This window comes from Equus asinus, chromosome 12, assembly GCF_041296235.1.
Source record: "Equus asinus isolate D_3611 breed Donkey chromosome 12, EquAss-T2T_v2, whole genome shotgun sequence".
NCBI lineage: Eukaryota > Metazoa > Chordata > Mammalia > Perissodactyla > Equidae > Equus > Equus asinus.
Genome location: NC_091801.1, coordinates 56,400,450 through 56,424,802, shown reverse-complemented (window position 1 = coordinate 56,424,802; position 24,353 = coordinate 56,400,450). Strand labels below are relative to the sequence as shown.

The 24,353-nt window shown below is 39.7% G+C and overlaps 2 protein-coding genes across 26 annotated transcripts in view; one reads left to right on the top strand and one right to left on the bottom strand.

The window, feature by feature from the left end:
• SYBU (syntabulin) overlaps positions 1-16,264 on the top strand; it is a 117,001-nt gene extending 100,737 nt beyond the window's left edge. For all 17 annotated transcript variants that reach the window (XM_044780788.2, XM_014840013.3, XM_044780789.2 and 14 more), the window contains 3 exons: positions 1,074-1,277; positions 2,731-2,880; positions 4,571-16,264. In XM_044780788.2, coding sequence (XP_044636723.2) covers positions 1,074-1,277; positions 2,731-2,880; positions 4,571-5,675 — 1,459 coding nt within the window. In that variant the 3' untranslated portion in view covers positions 5,676-16,264. The remainder of the gene's footprint in view (positions 1-1,073; positions 1,278-2,730; positions 2,881-4,570) is intronic.
• EBAG9 (estrogen receptor binding site associated antigen 9) overlaps positions 16,195-24,353 on the bottom strand; it is a 23,477-nt gene continuing 15,318 nt past the window's right edge. For 6 of the 9 annotated variants that reach the window (XM_014840009.3, XM_014840010.3, XM_014840008.3 and 3 more), the window contains 3 exons: positions 23,648-23,755; positions 20,175-20,266; positions 16,195-16,719 (listed from right to left, as the gene is read on the bottom strand). In XM_014840009.3, coding sequence (XP_014695495.1) covers positions 16,599-16,719; positions 20,175-20,266; positions 23,648-23,755 — 321 coding nt within the window. In that variant the 3' untranslated portion in view covers positions 16,195-16,598. Of the gene's footprint in view, positions 16,720-20,174; positions 20,267-20,907; positions 21,037-23,647; positions 23,756-24,353 lie in introns of all 9 variants that reach the window. The other 3 variants (XR_011493303.1, XR_011493302.1, XR_011493301.1) reach the window with 1 other exon arrangement.

Below are 24,353 nucleotides of genomic sequence, written 5' to 3'. Positions count from 1 at the left end.
TGATGCGGTGTGCTAAGTCCCAGGCTGGAAGTTTGCACAGAGTATTAGGGAGCACCAAGGAGCAGCACCTACCCTGGCCTAGGGAAGGAAGAATCCAGAGAAGGCTGCTTGGAGTAGGTTCCCATCAGTCTCGAAGTCTTAGGATAGGGAGCAGAAGGAGAACATTCCAGGCAGAGAAAATTACAAATTCAAACATGTAAAGATGATGGAGAGCATGGATCGTCAGGAAACTGTAAGTGGTTTGGAATGCTGGCCGTCAGAGGGAGGAGGGTGGGATGGCAAAGGGTGGGTGGCCCCGGTGCTGGGATCGAACCTGTGAGCCATGTTAAGAAGACTGGCTTTGCAGTGCAGAGTCATTGAATAGCTTTGAGGAGGGCAGTGATACTCAAATTCCATTTTAGAAAGGCCATTCCAGCCACAGGGTCAGCCTCCTTGCTGGAGGGGGCAAGACAAGAGGCCGGGGACGAAAAGGGGACTGTTACAGCATTTCGACTGTCAAATGATAAAGGTTGAGCTAAGTCACTGGGGATGGAAAGAAAAGAAAAAAATAGGTGGTTAAAATTATAGATTGATATATTTATGTGGGCTGTCTTTATCTGTCCTGTTTTCTCCCCATTCTGTTTGGGCCACCTTTTTCTCCCCCATCCTCCAAACGAAACACTAATTTTCTTACTCCAACATAAACCAAACCCAAATATTTTTAAACTGACACAGGTATACTGGAACAAAAACCACATCTTCGAAAATGAACCTAAACCAGATCAATATTTCACATGGGTTGTGTTCTTAGCAGGCAGTTGGGTTTAATCCGAAACAAGCATTATGGTCAGAAAGAATTTGAAAGAACAGCAGAGGGAGAGGTTGCCTGTGCTGATGACACAAGGAGAGAAAATACCGGGCAGGCGAGAAGAAGGCTGCTCAGAAAGACAGTTTGCACTAATAATGATTTTGCCCCTGTCAACTCTATAAATTGGATTTCCTTAGTAGTAAGTAGCTTTAAAAAGGAGTAAAGCATTAGCATTTGGACACCAGTAGCCCTAAGGATTTTAATATTTTTCTTGCTTTTCTCCCAGTCGAGGTCCCCATGGGCGGAGTAATGGAACTTCATCATACAAGTCTGGCAACAGCCCACCCTCCCCCCGGGAAAAGGACCTTCTGTCCATGTTGTGCAGGAATCAGCTGAGTCCTGTGAATATCCATCCCAGTTACGCGCCTTCTTCCCCAAGTAGCAGCAACTCTGGCTCCTACAAAGGAAGTGACTGCAGCCCAATCATGAGGTGAGTGCTGGTCATCTCCCAATTCATGATTTAGCTTGTCCCACTTAGTAAGCTTTTCTTTAAAAAAAAAAAAAGTTATGCCCCTCTTGATCCCCTGCCTTATTCTGCAGTAAGACATTTCTCTTTGCCTTTCCACACTAAGCGAATCCTTCAAGGGCTGCTGCAGTGGGAAGGCGAGCCCCAATTTCTAAGAAGGTCCAGCAGTCCAAGAGTGGATAGGGAGGAAATGGCGCAGTGGCAGGAGGAAGGTCCTCCGTGTTTCCCTCAGAACAGGGACGAAGCATTCCTGTGTTCATTCATTCATGCAGACTCCAGATGTTTACTGAGTAACCACATTGCGCCAGGGACTGTGTAAAGTGCTGGGAATAGAGCAGTGAACAGCAGAAATGGTCCCTGTGCTTCCCGCCCAGAGGAGAAGAAAGACGTTAGTCATCTAAGGACAAAAACACATTCAGATTATGCTGCAAGTACCTGTTGCTACATGTGTCTGTAAAAGGTGGGGAGGGGGTCCAGCTCAGTCTGGAGGGATCAGAAGAGGCCTCTCTGAGGAAGTGAAATTGAAATGAGATCTGAAGGTCAAGCAAGGAATTAATTAGTCCCTAGGGGGTGAAAGGGAGCAGAAAGAAGGAACTCCACATCTAAACAGGCCACAGGGGGAGGTCTGGAGGGTTGGAAACTGGACATGGGCCATCCTGGATGGAGTGCAGGCTCAAGGGGAGCAGGGTGAGGGCAGTGGCTTGGATTGGGCCCAGAGTCGGAGAAGCAGCTGCCAGCTCTCCTCCTTCAGTCTTCTTCCTTCTGGGCGTCCTATTCTCATTAGTCAGCTCTCTTACAGGCGGGTTACCCAGCTCCTGGCCAGGCCGGAGAGGGGCCAGGATTCCAGCTAGGGGAGTTTTGTAGAACACTGGGCGCCTCTCTTGCAAAACACGCTCTGGTGAGAGTGGAGCAGCCCTTTCCCTTCAGAAGAAGGAAACTTTCCACCAAATCAGCACTCTCACGCCAAGCATTGATTTCAGAACAATTTGAACTCAGCTAATAACAATCAGGATCTTTAGGCAGGAGCGCATTGTGTGGAAAGTTAGGTCATCTCGCTCCCCCTCTTCCCTCCCGCCTGCCCCCACTCATTGTCCTGTAATGTAACAGCGTGTAACTCTGGACTGACAGGCAGGCCGGTGGACAATCGTGCTTTATTTTGTGTGCGATCATTCCTAAGCCATAGAAAATCCTCTGTCTCCACTGTCCCCACCCCCTCCACAGACACCCCCCTCAATCTTCCAAGTAATGAACAGTCCTAAGATGGGCAGCAATCTTACAGTCCCTCTTCCAACATGAGGTCACATTACTGAGGTTTAAGACCCCATCACACAGCTGCCATTCCTTCTCCCACTGTTAGCTGTGCCTTAACTTTTCTTTTTCTAGAGGAAGTCACCTTTCTTTCCTTGTGTTGTTTCAGGCGGTCTGGAAGGTACATGTCCTGTGGTGAAAACCATGGTGTCAAACCCCCAAATCCAGAGCAATATTTGACTCCCCTGCAGCAGAAAGAGGTGACGGTGAGACACCTGAAGACCAAGCTGAAGGAGTCCGAGCGCCGACTTCAGGAAAGGTGGGTTGCGTTCCTTGCCCGCTCTGGTTTAGGGCGGTTTCTTTTGCCATAAATGAAATATGAACCCTCACTACAGAAAAAGAAAAAGAAGAAACATGATTTCACGTAATTTTGGTCAGATTTCTTAAATCAGTCTCTCAAAAGAGCCATTTCATAATCCTGCGTGATTTGGCTGTTTCAGGAGTTCAGGGGACCCTCTGAGGTTAGGGGGGACCCTCTGCTTTTTCTGGGTGTGTACAGCTTTGACATGAAGAGTTGGGTTGAGTGTGTGTGTGACTATTTTTAAATCTCAAGAACACCTGCGGGAACAATCCCGTGCTTCCAGCAGCATGGGTCACACTCAGTGGGCCCTGTTAAACCCTATTCATCTCTGTGAGAGGGTGGACGGCTGTGCGCATTGTGATTCCTGCAAGCTATTTCTGTGCTGAAGGAAGAGGTTCGTTATTCTTGGCCAAGTCTTAAGGTAAAAAACAAAACAAAACAAAACAGCTCATGCTTAAGAGATCTTATCTCAGAGAGAAAAGACCTTTGACATCCTGGGGCCGGGCGGATTTTCTGTTTGCTGGTTTTCCCCTGGAACATTTTGAGATAGACAAGCAGAGCTCTGACCGGGGTGGCTGTGAGGGTGAGTCAGACCCTACTTTCTGGAAGTCTTTGGTTTATGATTTGAGGCATCTGGGCGGGTTTGAACCGTCATGGTGGGGAGGTCTGAGAAGGCAGGGAAACTAGAGAGTATTTAAGCCTAAACTTAAAGAAGCCATACTCACAACACCTCTTCACATGTGTCGGGATCCTACCTGGACTTCACGTCCACTGAGAATATGAGATTCTCTTCAGCATAGGATGGATCCCATATCATCTTACCTGAAAGGAGATAGAATAATCAACTTTTCACAAAGTCCTTGAAACATGAGCATTTTATGATTTAAACAAATTTTTAAATTATCATTGGAATATTATCAGAACAGTTTTGCCAGGCTAAAACTTATCAGTCTACCTTCTGTCTTTGATAGGTAATTAAAAGTACAATGGAGGGGCCAGCCCTGTGGCCAAGTGGTTAAGTTCACATGCTCTGCTTCGGTGGCCCAGGGTTCAGATCCTGGGCATGGACATGACACCGCTCATCAGGCCATGTTGAGGCAGCATCCCACGTGCCACAAGTAGAAGGACCAAAACTAAAATATACAACTACATACTGGGGGGATTTGGGGTGAAAATGTAGGAAAAAAAAGATTGGCAACAGTTGTTAGCTCAGGTGCCAATCTTTAAAAAAAAAAAAAGTGAAATGGACTTTCCTTCCACACACTGTAGACATGAAAGCGTAGGCTATGAATATGAAAGCAGGCTAAGAGACTAATGTGTTCTAACAGTAGAAATTCCGATGTTAAGTACTGAGTCGAGGCTAATGCTTGTATAGTACTTAGTACAATGTCTGACTTATAGTGAGCACTCAAAAAGAAAAAAAATAGCAGCCTTTTTTTATTCTGATTCCAGTTACTGTTATTATTGTAGCTATTTTACAATTGAGTGGGGAAGTTCATGGGTAGTACCTACCAAGGAAAAAAATTTCAAAGCTGATTTAACCTCTCCATTTCAAGTGGAAGAGCATGGCTTGGCTGTGTGTCAGAATTGCTTGCTGCCTGGTTCAACGTTGACATTTTTCTTAACCGTGCTTGTCTTCTCCCTCTAGGGAAACGGAAATTGTGGAGCTTAAGTCCCAGCTGGCCCGCATGAGAGAAGACTGGATTGAGGAAGAGTGCCATCGGGTGGAGGCCCAGCTGGCCCTCAAGGAAGCCAGGAAGGAGATTAAACAGCTCAAACAGGTCATCGAAACTATGCGGACCAACTTGGCTGATAAAGACAAAGGCATTCAGAAATATTTTGTGGACATCAACATTCAAAACAAGAAGTTGGAGTCTCTGCTTCAGAGCATGGAGATGGCACACAATGGCTCTCTGAGGGATGAACTGTGTTTGGACTTTCCCTGTGATTCCCCAGAGAAAAGCTTAACCCTAACCACCCCTTTTGGCAAGATGGCGGATGGGCTGTCTCTGGAAGAGCAGATCATAGAGGAAGGGGCCGACAGCGAGCTGCTGGTGGGAGATAGCATGGCCGATGGCACAGATTTGTTTAATGAAATGGTGACAGCCACCACCACAGAGGCTGGCGACCTGGAGCTTCTTCATTCCACCCCCGGGGCAAAGGTCCTTGAGATGTTCCCCATGGTGGTGGATCAGGAGGAGGGCAGTGTGGTGGTGGAGCAAGCCGTACAGACGGATGTGGTGCCCTACAGCCCTGCAGTCTCGGAGCTCATTCAGTATGTGCTCAAGCTCCGGGACGCCTGTCCTTCGAGTTCAGCGTCCCCTGATGAGTCTGTGGCTGACTCGACAGAAAGCTTCCCGGAATCCATCTCTGCATTAGTGGTTGATTTAACTCCAAGGAATCCAAACTCTGCCATCCTTTTGTCTCCCGTGGAGACCCCATACACCACGGTGGATACGGAAGCTCATGAAAACCGCCTCATGAGAGAGCTGGATTTTGCAGTCTCCACGGAAGAAAGGTTGGATGGCATCATCCAGCTGCCTCGGGGGAGCGTCGGGAGGCAGTACTGGAGCAGCAGTTTCCTGGTGGATCTCCTGGCTGTGGCTGCCCCCGTGGTCCCTACCGTTCTGTGGGCATTCAGTACTCAGAGAGGGGGAACAGATCCCGTGTACAACATCGGAGCCTTGCTCCGGGGCTGCTGCGTGGTTGCCCTGCATTCCCTCCGCCGCACCGCCTTTCATATCAAAACCTAAATAGAAGTGGTTGTTTCCGTGTGCCAGTCTGTCCCGTGTGGCATTGTGCCAGGTGGAGAAACAGCAGATCGACCTATGGCAGTCTCTCTTCTGTCGTTTTGCTCCTCGGTATTTGATTTGCACTATATTTAGTTGAAGCCTGTTCACTGTCTAAAACCAGAGGTATCTTCAAAGGCATGGAGACCTGGTTCAAGTAAATGTCCACCAGTGTGGTATAGACAGCATGCTCATGACCCTGCCGTGTCGTCTGAGGTACCCGTTCTCATCCTAGTGGTTCAGGAAGAGAAAATGCAAGGTTTGCACTTTCCAGACAGCTTCTGTAAGGCTGGCATGTTATCTCCTTGCTTTGCTTTATGCCGTTTTAAAATGTGTAATTGTTCCAGCATTCCAATGGTCTTGTGCATAGCAGGGGACTGTAACCAAAAATAAAAATGTATCTGTGTCATTGGTTTGAAGAAGTCTTGACTAGCTCTTTAGTGTCTTACTTGGGGTTGATAAGGTTTGAGTGTTTGCAGTTTTTTACTAAACGTAGCTCCAGAGTCTTAAAATGGCTTGTTCTTAAACCTGTTAATTGATGAAACTGTATGTAAGTTTACAATGTATTAACTTATTTTTTGCTTATTATATATAGTGTTTTATTGGAAATTGTTTGTAACCACGTCAGCATGGTGAAAATAAAGATTAGTGTTTCCATTTAAATAAATGTCTTATCCCCCTTAAAATAATTATCTTTGCGATTTTATTTCTCTATATGATAAGAAAGACTAAATGGCTAGCAGATCCTTCCATCGTTAATCAGTAAGAGTCTAGAAGAGTGGAATTAAGAAACGAGAAGGAGAGAACAATAATTATTAAAGATAGATGAGGATTTCCTGTTCTGTCTTTAAAAAAGCATTGTTTCTGAATAAAAGTAGTTTTGTTTGCCTTTAAGTTATGCATATACTTGTTTGTCCATATATTTATTCAGTAAGGATGTGTTGAATATTTTCAGGAAAGTTGGGTTGATTTTTTTTTTAAGCATGTTAGGGGTGCAGAGAGGGAGAACCTGCTAGTACCATGTGCCTCCTCCCTTTGGAGTAATAGGGTGAGCGTGGGGGGCTGGGAAGGGATGAGATAACAGTTGACTGATATTGCTTCATTTCTTCCTCATACCAATCTTGTGAGGTGGGTCATTTTCTATTTTACAAATAAGGGAGCTGAGCCTCAAAGAGGTAAATTGCTCAGGATCTCATAGTTCATCTCTAGAAGCCAGGATTTCAAGTGTCTGCAAAGCAAATGCCCTTTGCTCTATACCACACAAAGGGAAGAGACTGGAGCATATCCTAAGTTCTCACCCAGAAACTCTCCTTCCATAGCGCTTACCCTTTTACACATACAATATTTTTACTTACTCTTATCTTGGTTATTGCTCATCTCCCACACTAAAATAGTAGCTCTCAGAGTGCAGGGATCTGTGTTCTGTTTTGTTCACAGTGTACGTCAAGAACTTAGAATAGTGCATGGCACATAGTCAGGTTTCTAAAAAGAGTTATCAAATGAATTAATTCATACAACAAACATTGGTTGCTCATATGGCACTTCACTAGGTTGGTCATCAATAGTGACAGAGACAGACAAGGTTTCTGCCCCCAGGGAGCTTACATTCTGCCTGTGAAAGACAAAGGACACGCCTGGAAATGAACAAGATCATTTTAGATCGTGATCAGTGCTTCCAAGGAAATAAACAAGCTGTTTTGACCAAGAGTGACAGGGATAAATGTAAGGAACCTATCTCTGAAGAAAAAATATTAGTGCTAATAGGTGGAAAAGAGCCAATCGTGAAGATATGGGGGATAAAATGTTTCAATAAGAACAAATGCAAAGGCCCTGAGGCAGAAAAGGGTTTAACATGTTACTGGAGCATCAGGGAGGCCTGGATGGCAAGAGCAGATCAGGGCAGGGGTGGAGGGAGGCTGGAGAAGTGCACAGGAACCTAGTTCATATGGGGCCATGTAAATCATGTTTGTAAACCATGTTAGGGTGGGTTCGAATTTATTCCCAGTGAGCTGAGAGATATTAACAAGCTTTAAACAGGGCAGTGATATAATCTGGTATTTTAAATTTTTTTTTTTTTTAATTCTGCTGCTGTGTACAGAATGCATTGAAGGCAGGCAGGAATGGAAGCAGGGACCATTGTAATAGTCCAGATGAGTGATTATGACAATTGGGAGGTGGAACTGGATATAGAGATTAAGCTGAATAATTAAAAATATAACTTGAAGATGAAACTGGTGTGATTTGCTGATAGATTGGATGTGGGGAGGGAGTGAGGTAGGGTTTAAGGAAAAGAGGGAAATTAAGGATGACTCTCACGTTTTTGACTTGAACACTTGGATCAATGGTGGTGCCATTTACTTGAGAATGGAAAGAGTTCAAGAGAAGTTCGGGAAAATAAGTTTGAGATGTCTATTAAGTATCTGTGAAATTGTCAAGTGGGTAATTGCATATCTGAATGTGAAAATCACGGGATTTGTCAAGGCTAGAGTTTTAAAATTGGAGTTCTTCAGTATTTACATAGTGTTTAAAACCGTGGGATGGATGAAATCATCCAGGAAGAGTGTCAAGAAGAAAAGAAGGCCAAAGACTGAGTCCTTAGGGTACTTCTACATTTAGATAGAGACAAACGATGAGTACCAACAAAACAGCCTTCGAAGAGGCAGCCCAAAGGTAGGAGGAAAACTAGGTGAATGTAGTATTATGAAAACCAAGACAGGAGAGTTATTCAAGAGTGCAGTGGCCAACTGTGTTGAAATAATGCCAAGTTCTTGAGTAACATGAGAATAGATAACATGTCCACTGGCTTTGACAGCAAAGTCTTAGTCAAGATCGTTTTCCTGGGAGAAATGGGCATTGAAGCCAGAGTGGAGTGGGTTGGAAGGTGAATGGAAGAGAGTAAAAATCAATGTGTGCAACTAATTTTTTTTTTAACTTTTGCTGTGAAAGGGCATGGGAATGTGAGTGGTAGTTATAAGGAGATAGGAGTTACAAGGATTTGTTTTATTTTTCAATATTGAGAAGAGATAGAGCACGTTTGTATGCTTTTGTGATTGAGCCAGTGAAGAGAAAGCAACTGACAACCTAGGAGATAAAGGATTAATGGAAGGAGGGAAACCCTCGAGAAGATGAGAAGGGACAGGATACAGGGCACGAGGATGTACATGTGGAGAGAAGTGGCTTGTCTCTGATAAGCCATGTCTTCTGTTGGAATATACACATACCTCAGGCACACACATGGGCACTCAAACAGCACACAGGAGAGGGATTTGGCTGAAATGGAAGAGAATCTATTTCTGGAGGTGAATAATTGGAAGTGACCCAAAATAATGAGCCAGGCTGACTCAGGTCCCTTCCTGTAGTCCAGCCCAGACCAATACCTAGATACTGTTATCTTCCTTACAATCCCTCCTTGTGTTTATTTTTAGTAGTTGCTAAATTAAAGCATTTTCCTTTAAGAAAAAATGTAAGCCTGTTTTTGGTATCCCCTTGTTGCTACAGAAACAAACATAACCACACAAACTCAGCACTGTTCTTCATCAAGATGGATGGCAAGATGGGCTCTGGTGAAGAATCCTCCACGAACCACAAATATTTATGTTCATTGTCAAATTGGAGGCAGCTGATCACAAATAGCAAATTGGTTTGTTGTCTTAATGACCTGTATCCTTCTTTACATAAACCAAGATTCAAAGAAAGTAACACATTCGAAACATTGGACAATGCATATACCATCCACACTGGAACACTGGAACGAATTTGCACGAAGGTAACACAGGAGATCCTGGAGCAGTTATTCTGTTTTTCTTCTGCCTCCTCCTCCTCCACACCCTGCCCCATCCTCCTCCACGCCCTGCCCCATCCTCCTCCAGGGTTTCAGTACATAGACTCTGTGGAAAATTACTGCTTTTATTCAGATCAAAGTCTCTCGCAAATGAGTCCCTTGGAGTAAATAAAAGACGGAACATAGCTTGCCTTTCGGAAGCCCGAGGCGTTGGCTAGTTTTGTGGACAGGATGATCCGATCCCGTAGAAAGAAGCGCTGAAAATTGCTTTCAGTAATTTGAGTGATGTACAAACAGGCAGGAAAATGGAAAAAGAAGAACAATTCCACTCTATTGAACAAATTGCTGTCCCATCAAAGCAAATGTTAAACATTTCCTACAGTTACATGTGCAAACATTCCAATTTATAAGACGAGATTTTTCCCAAAGGGATATGCTGACCTTTCCAACTTGAGCTGTTCAGAAAGAAGAAAAAAAAATGCAATGCACTCAGATGCCAAGCGTTTCTGACATTTGTGGCAGGAGAAAAAGGAAGTCTGTGATTTGCATTGAACATGGGCCCTGCCTAAGTAGTGGTTGGGTCTGATATGTTTTTCTCTAGAGGACTTTTCATTTTCAAAGGTTTGGGGTAGTTTCCGACTTCCATTTTGGCTCAGTGAGCTCTTCTACAAAACTCCCAGTCTTATCTGGCAAAATGTGTATAATGAAGCACATTGAAAATAACAGTTTAAAATTAAATTAAAAATAACAATTTCTAGCAATAAAATCTTGAAAGAATATCAACAAACTCCCAACTGTCCCGAACAAAAACAATTAGAAAGTCCAAATAATATAAAACAGGTTTATATCAGGTAACTTTCAAACCACCCTAAGACACGCTCTTCTGTGACTGCTGATTCTCCCACAACCACCATGACTGTGGTAACCAATGGTTATAACAATGATTTCAAAGAATCTTAAAATTAAAAAAGGTTTCAATGCTACTAAGAAGAGTTTGTGTTAAAAGATTAGAATATTTCAATAGCATTTAAGTTCTGTAAAAGTGTCTCTCTTTTAAAAAAACGTTTTCAACATAAAAAACTCAACACACAAATCACAAAAAAGTGAAGGTTTTGGAACAAGGGCACCAGGCCCAGAATCCTGTCGTTTGCCTCCTCTCATTCTCTGCAGTGGTCCCAGTATCACCTCTGAGCACAGCTTGAAAAACACTTCACTATGTACCCAGTTCTTTGAGAACGGCCAGTTCATGTAAGGTCTCCTGTGTGGTAACTCTCCGTTCATTGGAGTGGTACTCTGGGTAATGCTGGAGGACTCAGTCCTTCGCAGTCCTAAACAAATGAATGTTTAGTGGAGTTGTTTTCCAACCTTTTCTCACAAAACTTTGCTAGTGCTTTGTTGGTTTAACTGTGAAGAGGATCTCTCACTTCAAGCACAGAGGCTATGGAAGCATCTGGGACTACCATGATGTAAATGATGACGTAAACCCCACAGTCCGGGCTCCCCCAGTGACTGCTACGAAAGGCAGGCATCAGAGCTGCCTGTTTCTCGTGGCCCTGGAGTTCCTTCCCATGGCGATCTTATCTGACCCACCTTCAGGAATATTTTCAGTCTTGTTCCCTGAAAGTGTCATTTCTCATCAAAGCTATTTGAATAACTTTGAAAAATTAAATTTTTGCTAGACTAGAGCTGTAATGGACTATAATATGAAAAACTGCTAACAACTAGATTATTTCTCTAATTTGATGGTGCAGTAAGAACCTCCCTCCACTTCCTTGTGATCAAATAGCTCACAGTGTTTGAAATGGTTTGCCAGCCTCACTTGCTACAGCAAACAATAGGTGTCGGCATTTTAAACTGACCTTTAATTCTTCTGAACCAGCACATTATTTCTGGCTTGTTGGTTGTATAGAGGAAACGAAAAACAAAAGCAGTCTTAATAATTTTCACATCTGTCACTGAAAGTGGTACATGGAAAACGCTTGTTAAAATGATCACCCATGTCCTACCTTCCTCCATAATGTTTCCTCCTAATCAAGACAGACAGGCAATGAGGGGGTTCAGACCACTGCAAAGATTCAAAAAGGAGTAAAAAGCACTTGTATTTTTGTGCACTTGAAACTTAAATGAAGCAAGTCAAATATATCTATATCCTTATGCACATCTTACTTCACTTACCACTACAATAAAATACTGAGTCCAAATTTTTTTAAAAATTGATTTCAGAGGCCATCTTATGATAAGATCATCTTTCTTATGATAAGGTCATTTTTCTCTATCAAATAGGTGAGCACTGATTTTACTCAGGAAGAGTCAACAGGTTTGGAAACTGCTTTGCTGTATAAATTAAAGGTTGAATATTTTAATAAATGAAACTGATTATGGGCAGAAGTTAATACCTTATAATGAACCAAAATTGACATAAGAATAAGAAACCACAACAATTTCCTCCACATACCGACTTGTATGTCTTTTGAATTTCCTATGCATAGAGGTGATGTTTTTCTGTGCCATTCATGCTCTCAACCAGATCCTAAAGACACATGTTAAGAAAATAACTGGACAAGGTCAGGGCCACACTTTGTAGTAAGACGATCTCTGGGTTCGGAACTGGTCTGCACATGCATGAAAGCTGTGACCTTGGCCTCATTAGAATCATGACCCAATGAAGGGAGCTAATTGGCCTATTTTTGCAAATGTGTGAATATAAACCACATTTCATTTTGCCTTGATTATATCTGACCCAAGTAAACTGGGAATACATAGTTATGTAGCATTGACATTCAACTAGTTTTTATATGAAAATAAAAGCCAAGCTAATTTCCTTCATATTTATTAAATAAGTTCTTAGAAAACACAAACAGGTGTTATCTACTATAATTTGTAGCATCCTCTTCATTAAGAACTAGAGAGAAAATTCTAAAGGGTAACTTTTTGGCAGGTCATAGTTTCCAGTGAAGAGAGGCCATAGAAATCAGTCCAGGGCCAGCCTGGTGGTGTAGTGGTTAAGTGTGCGTGCTCCACTTCGGCGGCCCAGGGTTTGCCTGGGTGCAGACCTACACAGCACTCATCAAGCCATGCTGAGGTGGCGTCACACATAGAAGAACTAGAAGGACACACAACTAGGATATACAACTATGTACTGGAGCTTTGGGGAGAGGAAAAAAAAAAGGAAGATTGGCAACAGACGTTAGCTTAGGGCCAATCTTCCTCACCAAAAAGAATACCTTAAGAAAAAAGATCCCTACTTAGAAAAAAAAAAAGAAATCATAGTCCACATAGAATGCTGATTAACCACTAATAGAAACTGCTCTCAAAGCTTTCTATTTCCCTTTCCATTAATCAAGTACACAACTGCCTTTCTAAACTTTAGTTTCCTTATCTGTGAAATGGGGACAATGTCTACATCACTGGATTGCGAGGAGTCATTGATAAAATTAAAGACTCTCAGACAGTGCTGAGCATATACTAAATGCTCTCTTTCTTATAAAACTCGCAGTTCAACTTAAAGGTATGTAAAAACTATTATTGCAAAATCAGTCAAATTCTGCCATTCTCTGCAGGGAAGGGGCTACCCATATCAGTGCACGGTGAGATGCGGGAAATGCGTGCACAGGATCGATCTCATAAGGAAGTGGACAGGGCCTTGGAAGACCATTTGTTGAGGCTTAAATATTTGCCCAGCACTGTACTGAACATTTACACACAGTCTGAGTTAATCCTTGAAACCACCATCTCCACTGAAAACATTTGTAAACTCAGGCAACCCGTTTAATAGTGCACCATCTCTGGGAACTCTGAGCAGCTCTCAAAATTAGTGTGATCAGATAAATATACAGGCAAAGCACCTACATAAATAGCCATGGAAGTTCCGTGAAAGGGAAGGCAGAGACTATCTCAGGTTGGCCACAGACTTTCAGGGAAAGCTTCTCTGCAAAGTTCCTGCAAAGCTCCTGCTCGTGGATCAGTAGTGTCGGCAGCAGCTATGCAAGGGTAGAAATCTGTCGTGTGAGGGGAGCAGGGGTGTGCATGAGAGGGCCTTCCTAGAATAGTGTCTCTTTCCAGCCCTCAAAGATTGAGGCTTCTGGTGAAAAACCATCTTACTACTCTCAGAACTGACTCTGTTTACTGGGCATGCCCAACAGCCACGGATAAGGGGCACTAAAGATAAAAGGTAGTAAGCAAAGTAAAAAAACAGTTGAATACAGGAGTCACTAGCTGTTGCTATAACCCTGGAATAGCCTTATGTTAAAGACAAGTGAAGTAAATTACACAAAGAAAAAAGTTCTCTTCGAAATTAGAGAGCAACTCAAATGTTCAAAAACCTATGTAAATGGGAAAACCAAGTTTATTATTAGCTACTAAAATATGCGCTTCACGGACCCACCCTCTTCAGCCCTCCAAGCCACCTGAAAGAGCGGGGTGAAGCTCCTTGCCTGGAACAGTCTGCAGGCCCTAGCACACCCCAACAGCCCCAACTTGGCTTCAGCCAGAACCACTCTCTGGCAACTGTTGCATTTGCTTATACATCTTAATGAAGACTTCCTTTGAACAAGGGGCTAAAGAGTGTGAAAATCATTGCAGTAGGTTATCCCAAAGCTGAACTATGCAGGATTGAATAAAATGTATGTTAGCTATATCTGACCCAGACCATTCCTTTAGTAAACACATCACTGGCCAAATTTAGGCTTTTTACAACATCAGCCATGGTTAGATTTACACAATGGTGCTAGCGTGTGGAGTGGTTTTGGAAGCTCCATCAGATGCCAGTTTCTATAGCTACCATCTTCTTCCCAACCACCAATCTTCCTCCAGAAATAATCACTGTCCTGGCCAGAGGCGAATGTCAAAACTGAGGAGGTTCAGACGCTAAATTTTAAATTGTCCGTTCTAAAATGTCAACTCAATGAAATATGCTACTAAAAAAGAGCCAACAGTCAATTACAGGACAGCTCTAGCTAAAGCTTAATAAGAAGAAATAGCTAGAAACCATAAAATGTACATATAAAAAACACAAAATAAGTTTCGTGTCTTTGGTTACTTGTCATCGCAATACATGAAATGCACAATTCAGTAAATGGGCAGCATTTCACTAATTTTATCTAGGCCTGCCCCAATTTTTTTTTTTACTTTTACTAATAAGTGTCTAACTGATAATTCTTTATTAAAATTAACAAAAACAGAAACCATAAATTTATAAGCTACAGGAGCCGGTTTGCTCCCAAGAAATGTTTATCATATGTATTGAATTCCATGACTTCTTTTGGGACCATAATATACCCAATTTAACATAGAAATTTAGTTTACATACCAACAGAGGTGAAAAATTGCAGAACTATCTATTCTTCTCATAAGAAAAATCTTTCTTCCTAATTCATCATACAAACTATAGTTTCTAACCAGTCTTTATTTCTAAACAAACAAAAATGAAAAGGCCAAAGAAAAAGCAAAATCTCACACACATGAAAATCATGATCAAAACAGACTTCAATACTTGCCAATTACTGGGGAAAAGCAGTAAAATTTATTGTACTAAAGGAGAGGTTATCCTTTATGAATCCCCAATTTAGAGAATCATGTAGCATTCCCATAATAACTAAAAATAAATACAAGTAAGGGAAGAGAATACATTTATCATTAAAAATTTGAGTCTAATTCTACCGAATTGGGAGTTTATTGACAGAGACTCTCTAATAAACATGATAACTGAAATGTGGCTTGGGGCTGTAACAAGAAGCTTTTTGCCAAAGTTAAATTTCGACTGATTCTATAATCACACTTACTCTGGAAGCTTAGGCTAAGGACTTAGCTCTCACTGAATAGTTTGCGATTTTACTACGAAATATCACGTACTTCAAATACATTAGCAATATTCGGCCTGTAGAATATCTATGACATTTTAAAAACCCACAAAATGTTAATTTTGGGCAACAACTTTTAAGAAAGTAAAAATCCTTAAAAATTCTAAAGCCATAGAAAATCAGGCTGGAAATATTTTAACTGTGGAGAAAAAATTCATGGAATTTTAAACTATCAAATCTACATTCTTCTCTATGAACACAGTATGCATCTATTTCCTTAAAACTATTTTGGAGCCAGTCAACATCCAAAAATAAAAATATTATTCTTCCTATCTTGGTTCATAATTTAATGAATCAATAATGCTATCTTAGCCAACAACACAGGTAACCTGCATTATGTCAGATATATAAAATTGATACAGAAATCATCTAAAAGCTTTGAAATATTAGAACTGAAGGCTTTCTGCATTTGTAAATTAATGGCTTTTAGGAGGGAGGAACTAAGCTACTTAAAGACACTGTGACATCTTCAAATCTGCAAAGGGAAAACTACTAATACCAGTTTTTAAAACTCACAAGTTATAATAATGTAAAACAAATTTGTCATTTTAGCTGATTTTCAATATGTGTATACATGCAATATAAATTACAAATGTAATGTATAACATTACAATATCAACTAAAACAATGACGTACAAAATCCTTATGATAAATAAAAGTATTGCATTTAATGTCATTTTCTTGAAAACAAAAATCATCAAATTCCTTAATACTGTATCAAACATAAACAAAACCAGTTCAAATTAGAGGAAACGTATGCCAACACCAGCTTCTGACGATAAAAATGAAGGAGTTAAAGCCCTGCAGTTTGTCTGATATAGGTCAGATAATCACAGAAACAAAATAACACTTAACATTATTTATTTCATCTTTCTGCACACTGAAGGAGAGCATTATAGACAGCAGAGTTCTGTCCCACCAGAAAATTATTTACACCCATTTATTTAGCTAGAAACACTAGCTTGAAGAGGTACTGGTATGTTCCATTTGTAATCATTGCCCTACAGCAAACAACTGTCTTAAACTTGGAGCATGTTGAAGAAAATATCTCATAAATCTTTTTTGTTCTTTTGAGTCTCAATCACTAAGAGTTCAAGAGAACTGTGGCGTCCTGGATGGTGTGATGAATGCAGTAAAATCAAGCAGTGTGTCTGTATTCTGAAAATACTCTTAAGTCCATACAAATGTTGCTTGGGTTGTGGAGCTCGTATTTCTTCTCGTGGCACTATGACATTTGAAGAACATTTGTTATGAAAGTTTCACACCAATTTTGTTTTGTTCCTTCTTCATTAGCCGCTGTGCTTCCTTTTCCATTTTCTTCCTTTGCTGTTCTGCTGCTCTCTTTTCTCTGTCTGCTATCTTCTGCTGCCTGAAAAGAAATAGATTCATATTTTTACTTTTAGAACATACCAACCAGGTAAAATGGCAAATAAATTCAAAGTTTATAAGTCTTCATTCTTCTCATTGCTTTGAAAATTTCAAAGATTTTCAAAAACAGTATTTCTTTTAATTCTTAGAAGATGGCTTGCAAAACAGAAGTATTATCTCTATTTTACAAATAAATAAAATGAGGCACAAAGGCTAAGTGACTTGGCCAAATTCCTAAGATTAAGTACAAGGATAAGAACCTACATCTCCTGGCCCCCTTCTTCAGATTATTTTCACTAAAACACTACTTCCATTGGATCGTACCTTCTTTTTGATACCATTCAGACAACCTGATACTGAGGATTAAATCTCCAGTTATTACAATATTTAAAAACAGTCAGTTAAAGGATGTCAAAAACACATATGTGCAGCGGCTGGCCCCGTGGCCGAGTGGTTAAGTTCTCACGCTGTGCTGCAGGCGGCCCAGTGTTTCGTTCGTTCAAATCCTGGGCGCGGACATGGCACTGCTCATCAAACCACGCTGAGGCAGCGTCCCACATGCCACAACTAGAAGAACCCACAACGAAGAATATACAACCATGTACGGGGGGGCTTTGGGGAGAAAAAGGAAAAAGATAACATCTTTAAAAAAAACAAAAAACAACATGTGCAGAACACAAGGCAAAAAACAAATGGAAACTTAAGACACACCTTCCAACTGAAAGCTAGAAATCTATATAAGGATTAACGTTTCACCAGCTCTACTAAAGAAGGGGCAGAATGGTAGATATTTACTAATTACACATTACGGAATACTTACCCCCTCCCTAGCCCCTCCTGACAACTCCACTGACCAAAAATCACTACACTTCTCTTATCCTGATTGACTCATTTGTGTGGGGAGTAGCAGTGGGATGACGAAATAGGAGAAAGGAGAGGGGACACAAGTTGGCTCTGGATCTGAAGGTTGAGGGTATGAGAAAATAAATCAAGAAGCATACAAGGTCAAGGACGGAAGCTGTAGGTCACAACTGGGCATGGGATAGGCAGCACCAGGCTATATACAGAAAAATCCGGTGTGGATTACCTGTATAAGGGACAACTCAAAGCTGACTCTGGTGAGTGAAACGAACATACAATTCTCAACCGTGCTTATAAATGGGAGTAAGCAGAGTTACGGATGACCAAAATTCAAGAAAGTAGAAAGATTTATTTTAGGCAACATTTTGACCTTCACCATCAATTAACTAAAGTTTCAAAAGAATAGTTTCAAAACAATCTACTTTTCACTACCTCTGCTCACTTTCAAGCAAAACTGATAAGGTGCACTAAAAAAGCCAAAACACCAACGGCAAAAAATGAGATAGGAAAAGAATCATACAGGGCTGGTTAGGTTACAAACAAATAAGATAATCAAGTTTTGACCTGGTTACTAGTTGAAATATAAACATCAACAATTAATGTTCTTGGCATAGGAGGCAACTTAGAGATTACTGCAGACAAAATATATCTTCCCTGTCCAGATACATGCATGGAATTACTGAAGTACCCGAATCTTCTTCCGTAATGATACTGATTCATGGTACTGGTAGTGTTTAAAGTGGCACTGGGAAACAGCCTGAGTCAGAGGATATGCGGCGCGGATACACTTTGAAAATTCTCAGTGTTGCTCTAGGGGCAGCAGCAATGCATGGAAGCCTGCATGTCTCTTCGACTCTACTTCGACAGCTTGCAGCATGAAGCATGTCTATTACTAATCAGCTCCCTCTCCCAAGCTGTTATGTAATATAAAACACTAAGTTGGGGGGCTCCTTTGTCTTGTTTTATTCAGGGTGCAAGAGGATAAAGTGGAAAAGAGAAGGTTTTTGCATGGTGAATGTGAAGATACTTGTGAACTGACAAACTCAACAGTGCTGTCATTAAGATAACTGGATTCGAAACGAACAGTCCTTTCCTTTATCGTTGTGGTTAATGACACTAACCATCACTAGAATCCCTAAAATGTTCTAAAATACTCAGACTTCTATATCTATAATTTATCCAAAAAATAGAGTAAAAAAATTAGATAACATCTTTTTTTACGATCCATGCAACATAAATGTTGCCATTTATAATTTAAAAATATTTTCTTTATGGTGAATAATGATTAAATAGAAACAAAATATTTAAAACTCTCCCAACTTTACTGACTTTTAAAATGTGAGGGGCTAGCCCCATGGCCGAGTGGTTAAGTTTGTGCACTCCGCTCCAGCAGCCCAGGGGTTTCGCCAGTTCAAATCCTGGGCACAGACACGGCACCACTCATCAAGCCATGCTGAGGTGGCATCCCACATGCCACAAGTAGAAGGACCCACCACTAAAAAAAAAATACACAACTATGTACCGGGGGGCTTTGGGAGAAAAAGGAAAAATAAAATCTTTAAAAAAATAAATAAATAAAACGTGACCCTTATCTGTTAAAAAAAATGCTGAAAACAAAAGGACAAGACTTTCAAAAACAAAAAAAGTTAGCCATAACTCTCAGTTATTTAACTGCACCCTCTGCTGGCTGTTCAAAGTAATTGTAATTTATTGATAAAGACAGGAAAGGAAAATACAAAAATGAAAACATTTCGTTAAGATAGTCAAAGAGTAATTCATTTTCTATCTTTATAAAAACAATCTTTTAAAACAAAAAAAACTCTTATATCGCTATATTTTACTATGTCATCTTTAAAAATGCAAAAGTAATTTAGATACAGTTAAATATCTGGTTTTCATCAGTGACGACAGTCACAAACTCTTAAAGTTTCTGTTTACTCTTTGACCTAATGCAGCAATAGCAAGAATTAAACTTATTGCTCACAAAAACAAAGAAAGAAAAATTTACCAACCAACAAAAATGAACTTGAAAACCTCGAGAATAATACTTTCTTTTCTGTAAAATGGGTAGTACCTGACATATCATTTACCTCACAGGGCTTTCAGTATATCAATGGAGATATATACACAAATGCAGACTGCTATATAAGTTATTTTCATTCAAATGTCTGGTGGTAGGCACTATGCTAGACCATGAGGAAACAAAAATAAAGGTATAATTTCTGACCTAGAGGATTATATAGTGGTGGCTCACATTTCACAGCAGGACATTTCAAGAGATAAGTACGTTTTACAGGGCATGAAGTATTATCCTGTAATATGGTGTATATATATAAAAAAACTCATTTGCCATTAATAAAGTTATTACTCTTTTCTTCCTATAATGCTTTAAATTCTGGGTTTCTGTGAGGTTTTAATCATATAAAATAGCACATGTAGTCTGAAATACAAAAAAGTATCTCATATTATCTAAGGTTCAAGTGAGAGAGAATAAAGAAAAATACGACATTTGGCAGGATAAGCTTTCTTGACCTTAAACGCAACATGAACAAATCTACTTCTACTCAAGTTGCAATGTAAATATTACTCAAATACCTCAGAACTTCTTCTGCTTGCCAAGCCGCATCTTCTTCCTCTTCCCATGCATTGGTATTTTCCTGCCAGGTGTCTAAGTCACCTAATTCAGGCTACGACAAAAAACAAAACAATATCACAATAATAAAGAGCTATCTTTCTCCACTTAGCAGTCACGAAGAGTACCTTTTAAGACATAACTCAAACTATGCCACTCCCCTATATCTTCTCCACTTCCTTCCCACATCCTATACTAGGCCCAAATGATTTGGCCCCTGGTTTGCCTGGAACTGAGGGGTTTCCCATGACACATGACTTTGAGTATTCAGCCAGTCCTGGGCAAGTGCAGCTTTCTTCCTATTTTATGTTTTAAAGGATACTCCTTTTATATTAACTTTTCTTTTTTTTTTTTTTGCCTATTTTAGTTTGCAATGAACAAGAATAGAACATTTCTTCTTTCTGTTTCTTTTTCTTTTCAGTAAGAGGAACGGGGTGGGGAGGGAGAGGGGGAAAGAGAAGAGACAGACTGGTCCCAGACTGCATTAGAGATGCTTGACTGGCCTACTGAGGAGATGACCTGGAAGCACCCAAGTTTTCAAACTAGCACAGCCATCTTCACTTAAGTATACAGAATTTATAGATTTTTTCAATGGCATTTACTATCTGGGTCTCAGGCAAAAATGACAAATCAGGCAAAATTTACTCTTTATCAGAGTACTTCTACGTTGTGCTTCCTTTTGCCTGTCCTACTTACCTGATACTATCAGGCTGCCACTACCTTCCACTACTCCCCAGGCCAGACCTCTAAAAGTTCACTTCTTCCTTCCACAAACCAGTGAAAATGCTCATTCTGGAATGCTGAGTTAGGGATAGAGGTGATTATCTGCATAAAATAATTGTCACCAATCTGTGAATAGGCTTATTATATTTTCTTTTGAGCACTTACAAGTAAAAATGAAATAATATGTGTTGAGTTTTCTCCTCCCTAACCATAAATATTAATTATACCATCCTCTGTTAAAAAAATTTCTAAGTATTTCTGGTTACTTGCTTAATATAAATTTCTAAAAGTACAATAGCTAAATCAAAGAAAAGAAAGATTTTTAAAGCCACTGAAACAAAATATATGACCCTTTTGAAAAGGTGTACCAATTTATCCTGAGGAGAGCAGTAGGTGGAAGTCGTGTTTCCTTGTATCTTTGCCGATACTGCTAATAGACTTCTTTTCTATCTTTGCTAATTCATTAAGATTTAAAAATGGTGTCTTGTTATTTTACTTTGAATTTCTTCGAAAACTAATAAAATCAAACTTTTCTACATTATCAAGTTATGTCTATTTCTTATTTGTAAACTTATCCATTTTTCCACTGAGGCATTTCACTTTTAATGTATGAAACATTTAGATACAAAAAAAGTCAAACTACTAAGATCATAAAAAAAAGAGATACTGATTCTTTAGCAGAGATGGCCTTCTAAACAAAAAAGAATAACTAGTAAAGGATAAGACTAATAGATTTGCTACATAAAAACTAAATACATCTGCCCATCAAAAACAGCCAAACCAAATTATTAAAATCAACAAAACTGAAAAATTGTAAAGGTGACAGAAAAACTTAACATACTTAGTATAAAAAGAGCTATCACAACAGTACAAAGGACAAATTCCTGGAAAAAAAAGAATGTGCAGTTTAAAAGAAGAACCTCATTTGTGGAGTGGGTGGATTTTTGGTGTCGAGAACAAAGTGCAGTAGGTTACCGTTCTCTCCCAGGCAATGCCCCTTTATTTTGTCTGCCTGGGAGAAAAATATGTGGAAACAGCATTGGAGACATTCTCCATCTACCCTATTGACCCCTTCCCAACTCTGTAAGTGGTTATATATTTACAATTAGTTAGGTGGCAAACATTTACTAACTCACTGGGTAGGTTTGAACTACTTTACCAATATGAATCAAAAATATATGAATAAAGTTTAAAATTTAGAAATACAAAGTAAAAAATTAAACATTATGACGCTATGCTATTTTAGAGAAATATCTACAGTGCTATTTATGCTCTCATAGCATCATGAACAAGACATCAAAATTTGTAATATTTACGTGTGTGATCATTTAATATTGTACCTCCCCCACTAGAATGCATCCTTCTTAGGCAAGGACCCTACCTGTTTTGCTACTTTCCACTATATTACTAGCACCTAAAAAGCACCTGGCATTAGTAGGAATATTTGTTGATCAATAAATTAAAAACATATGTAAACATGGGTTCCCTGGGGAGAGGGGCCTCAGAAGTGCCTGTGCAGTATAGACAAATTGCAGATAGACAGATAGATGTGGTGGTCTAAAAACTATGTCTGCAAATTCTTTGACACTTCTTCCTTCAAGAGGTGGAGCTTAATTCCTCTATCCTTGTATATGGGCTGGATTTAGTGACTAGCTTCCAATGAACAAAATAACATGGAGGTGACAATGAGTCACTTGTAAGACTAAGCCATAAACAGGCATTCTGGCTTCACCTCTGCACTTCTCTCTCTCTCTCTGTCAGGGATCACTTGTTCTGGGAAAGTCAGCTTCCTTAAGTCATAAGGAAACTCAAGCAGCCCTATCAAGAGCTCCACAGCAAGGAACTGAGGCTCCGTGCAACCAACCAGCATTAATTTCCAGGCACGTAAGTGAGCCACCTTTGAAATGAATCCTCCAATCTCAGCTGAGCCTTCAGATGCCTCCAGCCCCAGCTAATGACTTGTGTCTGGAAACTCACTAGAAACCCTGAGCCAGAACCACCCAGTTTAGTTACCTCTGGATTCCTGATCCACAGAAACTAAATGATATAAAAAATATTTATCGCTGTTTTAAGCCACTAAGTGTGGGGCTGTTATACAACAATAGATAACTAATATAATCAATGAGTCAATTACTAAGCAATAATTAATCAAACTAAGCATGTTTAGGTTTAGGTCTGAAAAAGGGTTTAGACATTGGTGTTTTGAAAAAAATTCAAAGCTAATTCTGATATGCTTTCAAGGTTGAGAACTACAGCTATATACTTGCCTCACTATTTTTGTTCTTGAAAGTTTGCATTTAAGTCAAACTCATTTTAAGTCGAATCACACTTTAAATGTAGACATACTCTACTAGGGAAACAATTCCTAACTCACTTAAAAATAACCTGCTATTAGGTTAAATTTTAGTGATACTCTCTTTAAAAATCATATCTTTAAATAACATTTGTCTCTATCTTGTAAATGTACAATGGAACTCTGATCTTAGTATCTTTTATCTTGGTATGAGTATCTTAGTATCTCAGTATGAGTAATTTACAATCTCATGAAAGTATAGGATTGGTGAAACTCCAGATTAACCTATTTCAAACGGCTAAACCTGTTTCACCGTCCCAGAAATAAAAAAACTGTGCCCAATTCATTTTGTTTTTTTTCTTCTTTAAAGAAAACAGAAACAAAAACAGACCCCTGCTTAAATACCATTAACATACTTACAGATTGATGAATAAAAGGCATATCTTGTGTAGCTGCTAATCTACTAGAGAAACCTGTGCTACCATCCGGGATGCCAAAATTTAATGGTTCTCTCTTCTTAATAATGATCTGAAAGATTAATTGAAATAGAATTAGAGAAATATTTTACCCATCACTATATGAAAAAGACAAAATAATTAACTGACCAAAGCATTTTTTAATTACTTAAAATATCTTCTACCCTTCTTCTTTTAAAATTTACAAGGTAAAAACTAAAAAAAATAGTCTGTAAATACTATCAAAATTCCAAAGCAATTATTACACAAACCAGTTACATACTAAGAAAACTTGTATTTCACTTAAAAAGTAAGTAAATAAATTCTCATTTTCCTCCTTCTTCCCTACTTCGCCTAGCCCCTCCAAACATAATTAGGAACTTTTAGTCACTGCATTCAATAAGTACATGTATCAAATCCTGCCAAAAGCACAACCAGCTCTCTAAGCATGTGGATATCTATGAACGCATTAACTCTTTCAAGCCAGGAGTGTTAGCTTTGTAGCCTAAAAGCATTTCATTCTAATTAATCTATTAAAGTTCTATTGTAATACATTGGGTTCCTACTGAGAGCAGCGATATACTTCCAAAATACAAGGTATTCATCTACTAAGAAACCCACTTAAACTCCTTCAACAATACACAGCTTAATGCTTTTCAGCATTGAGACAT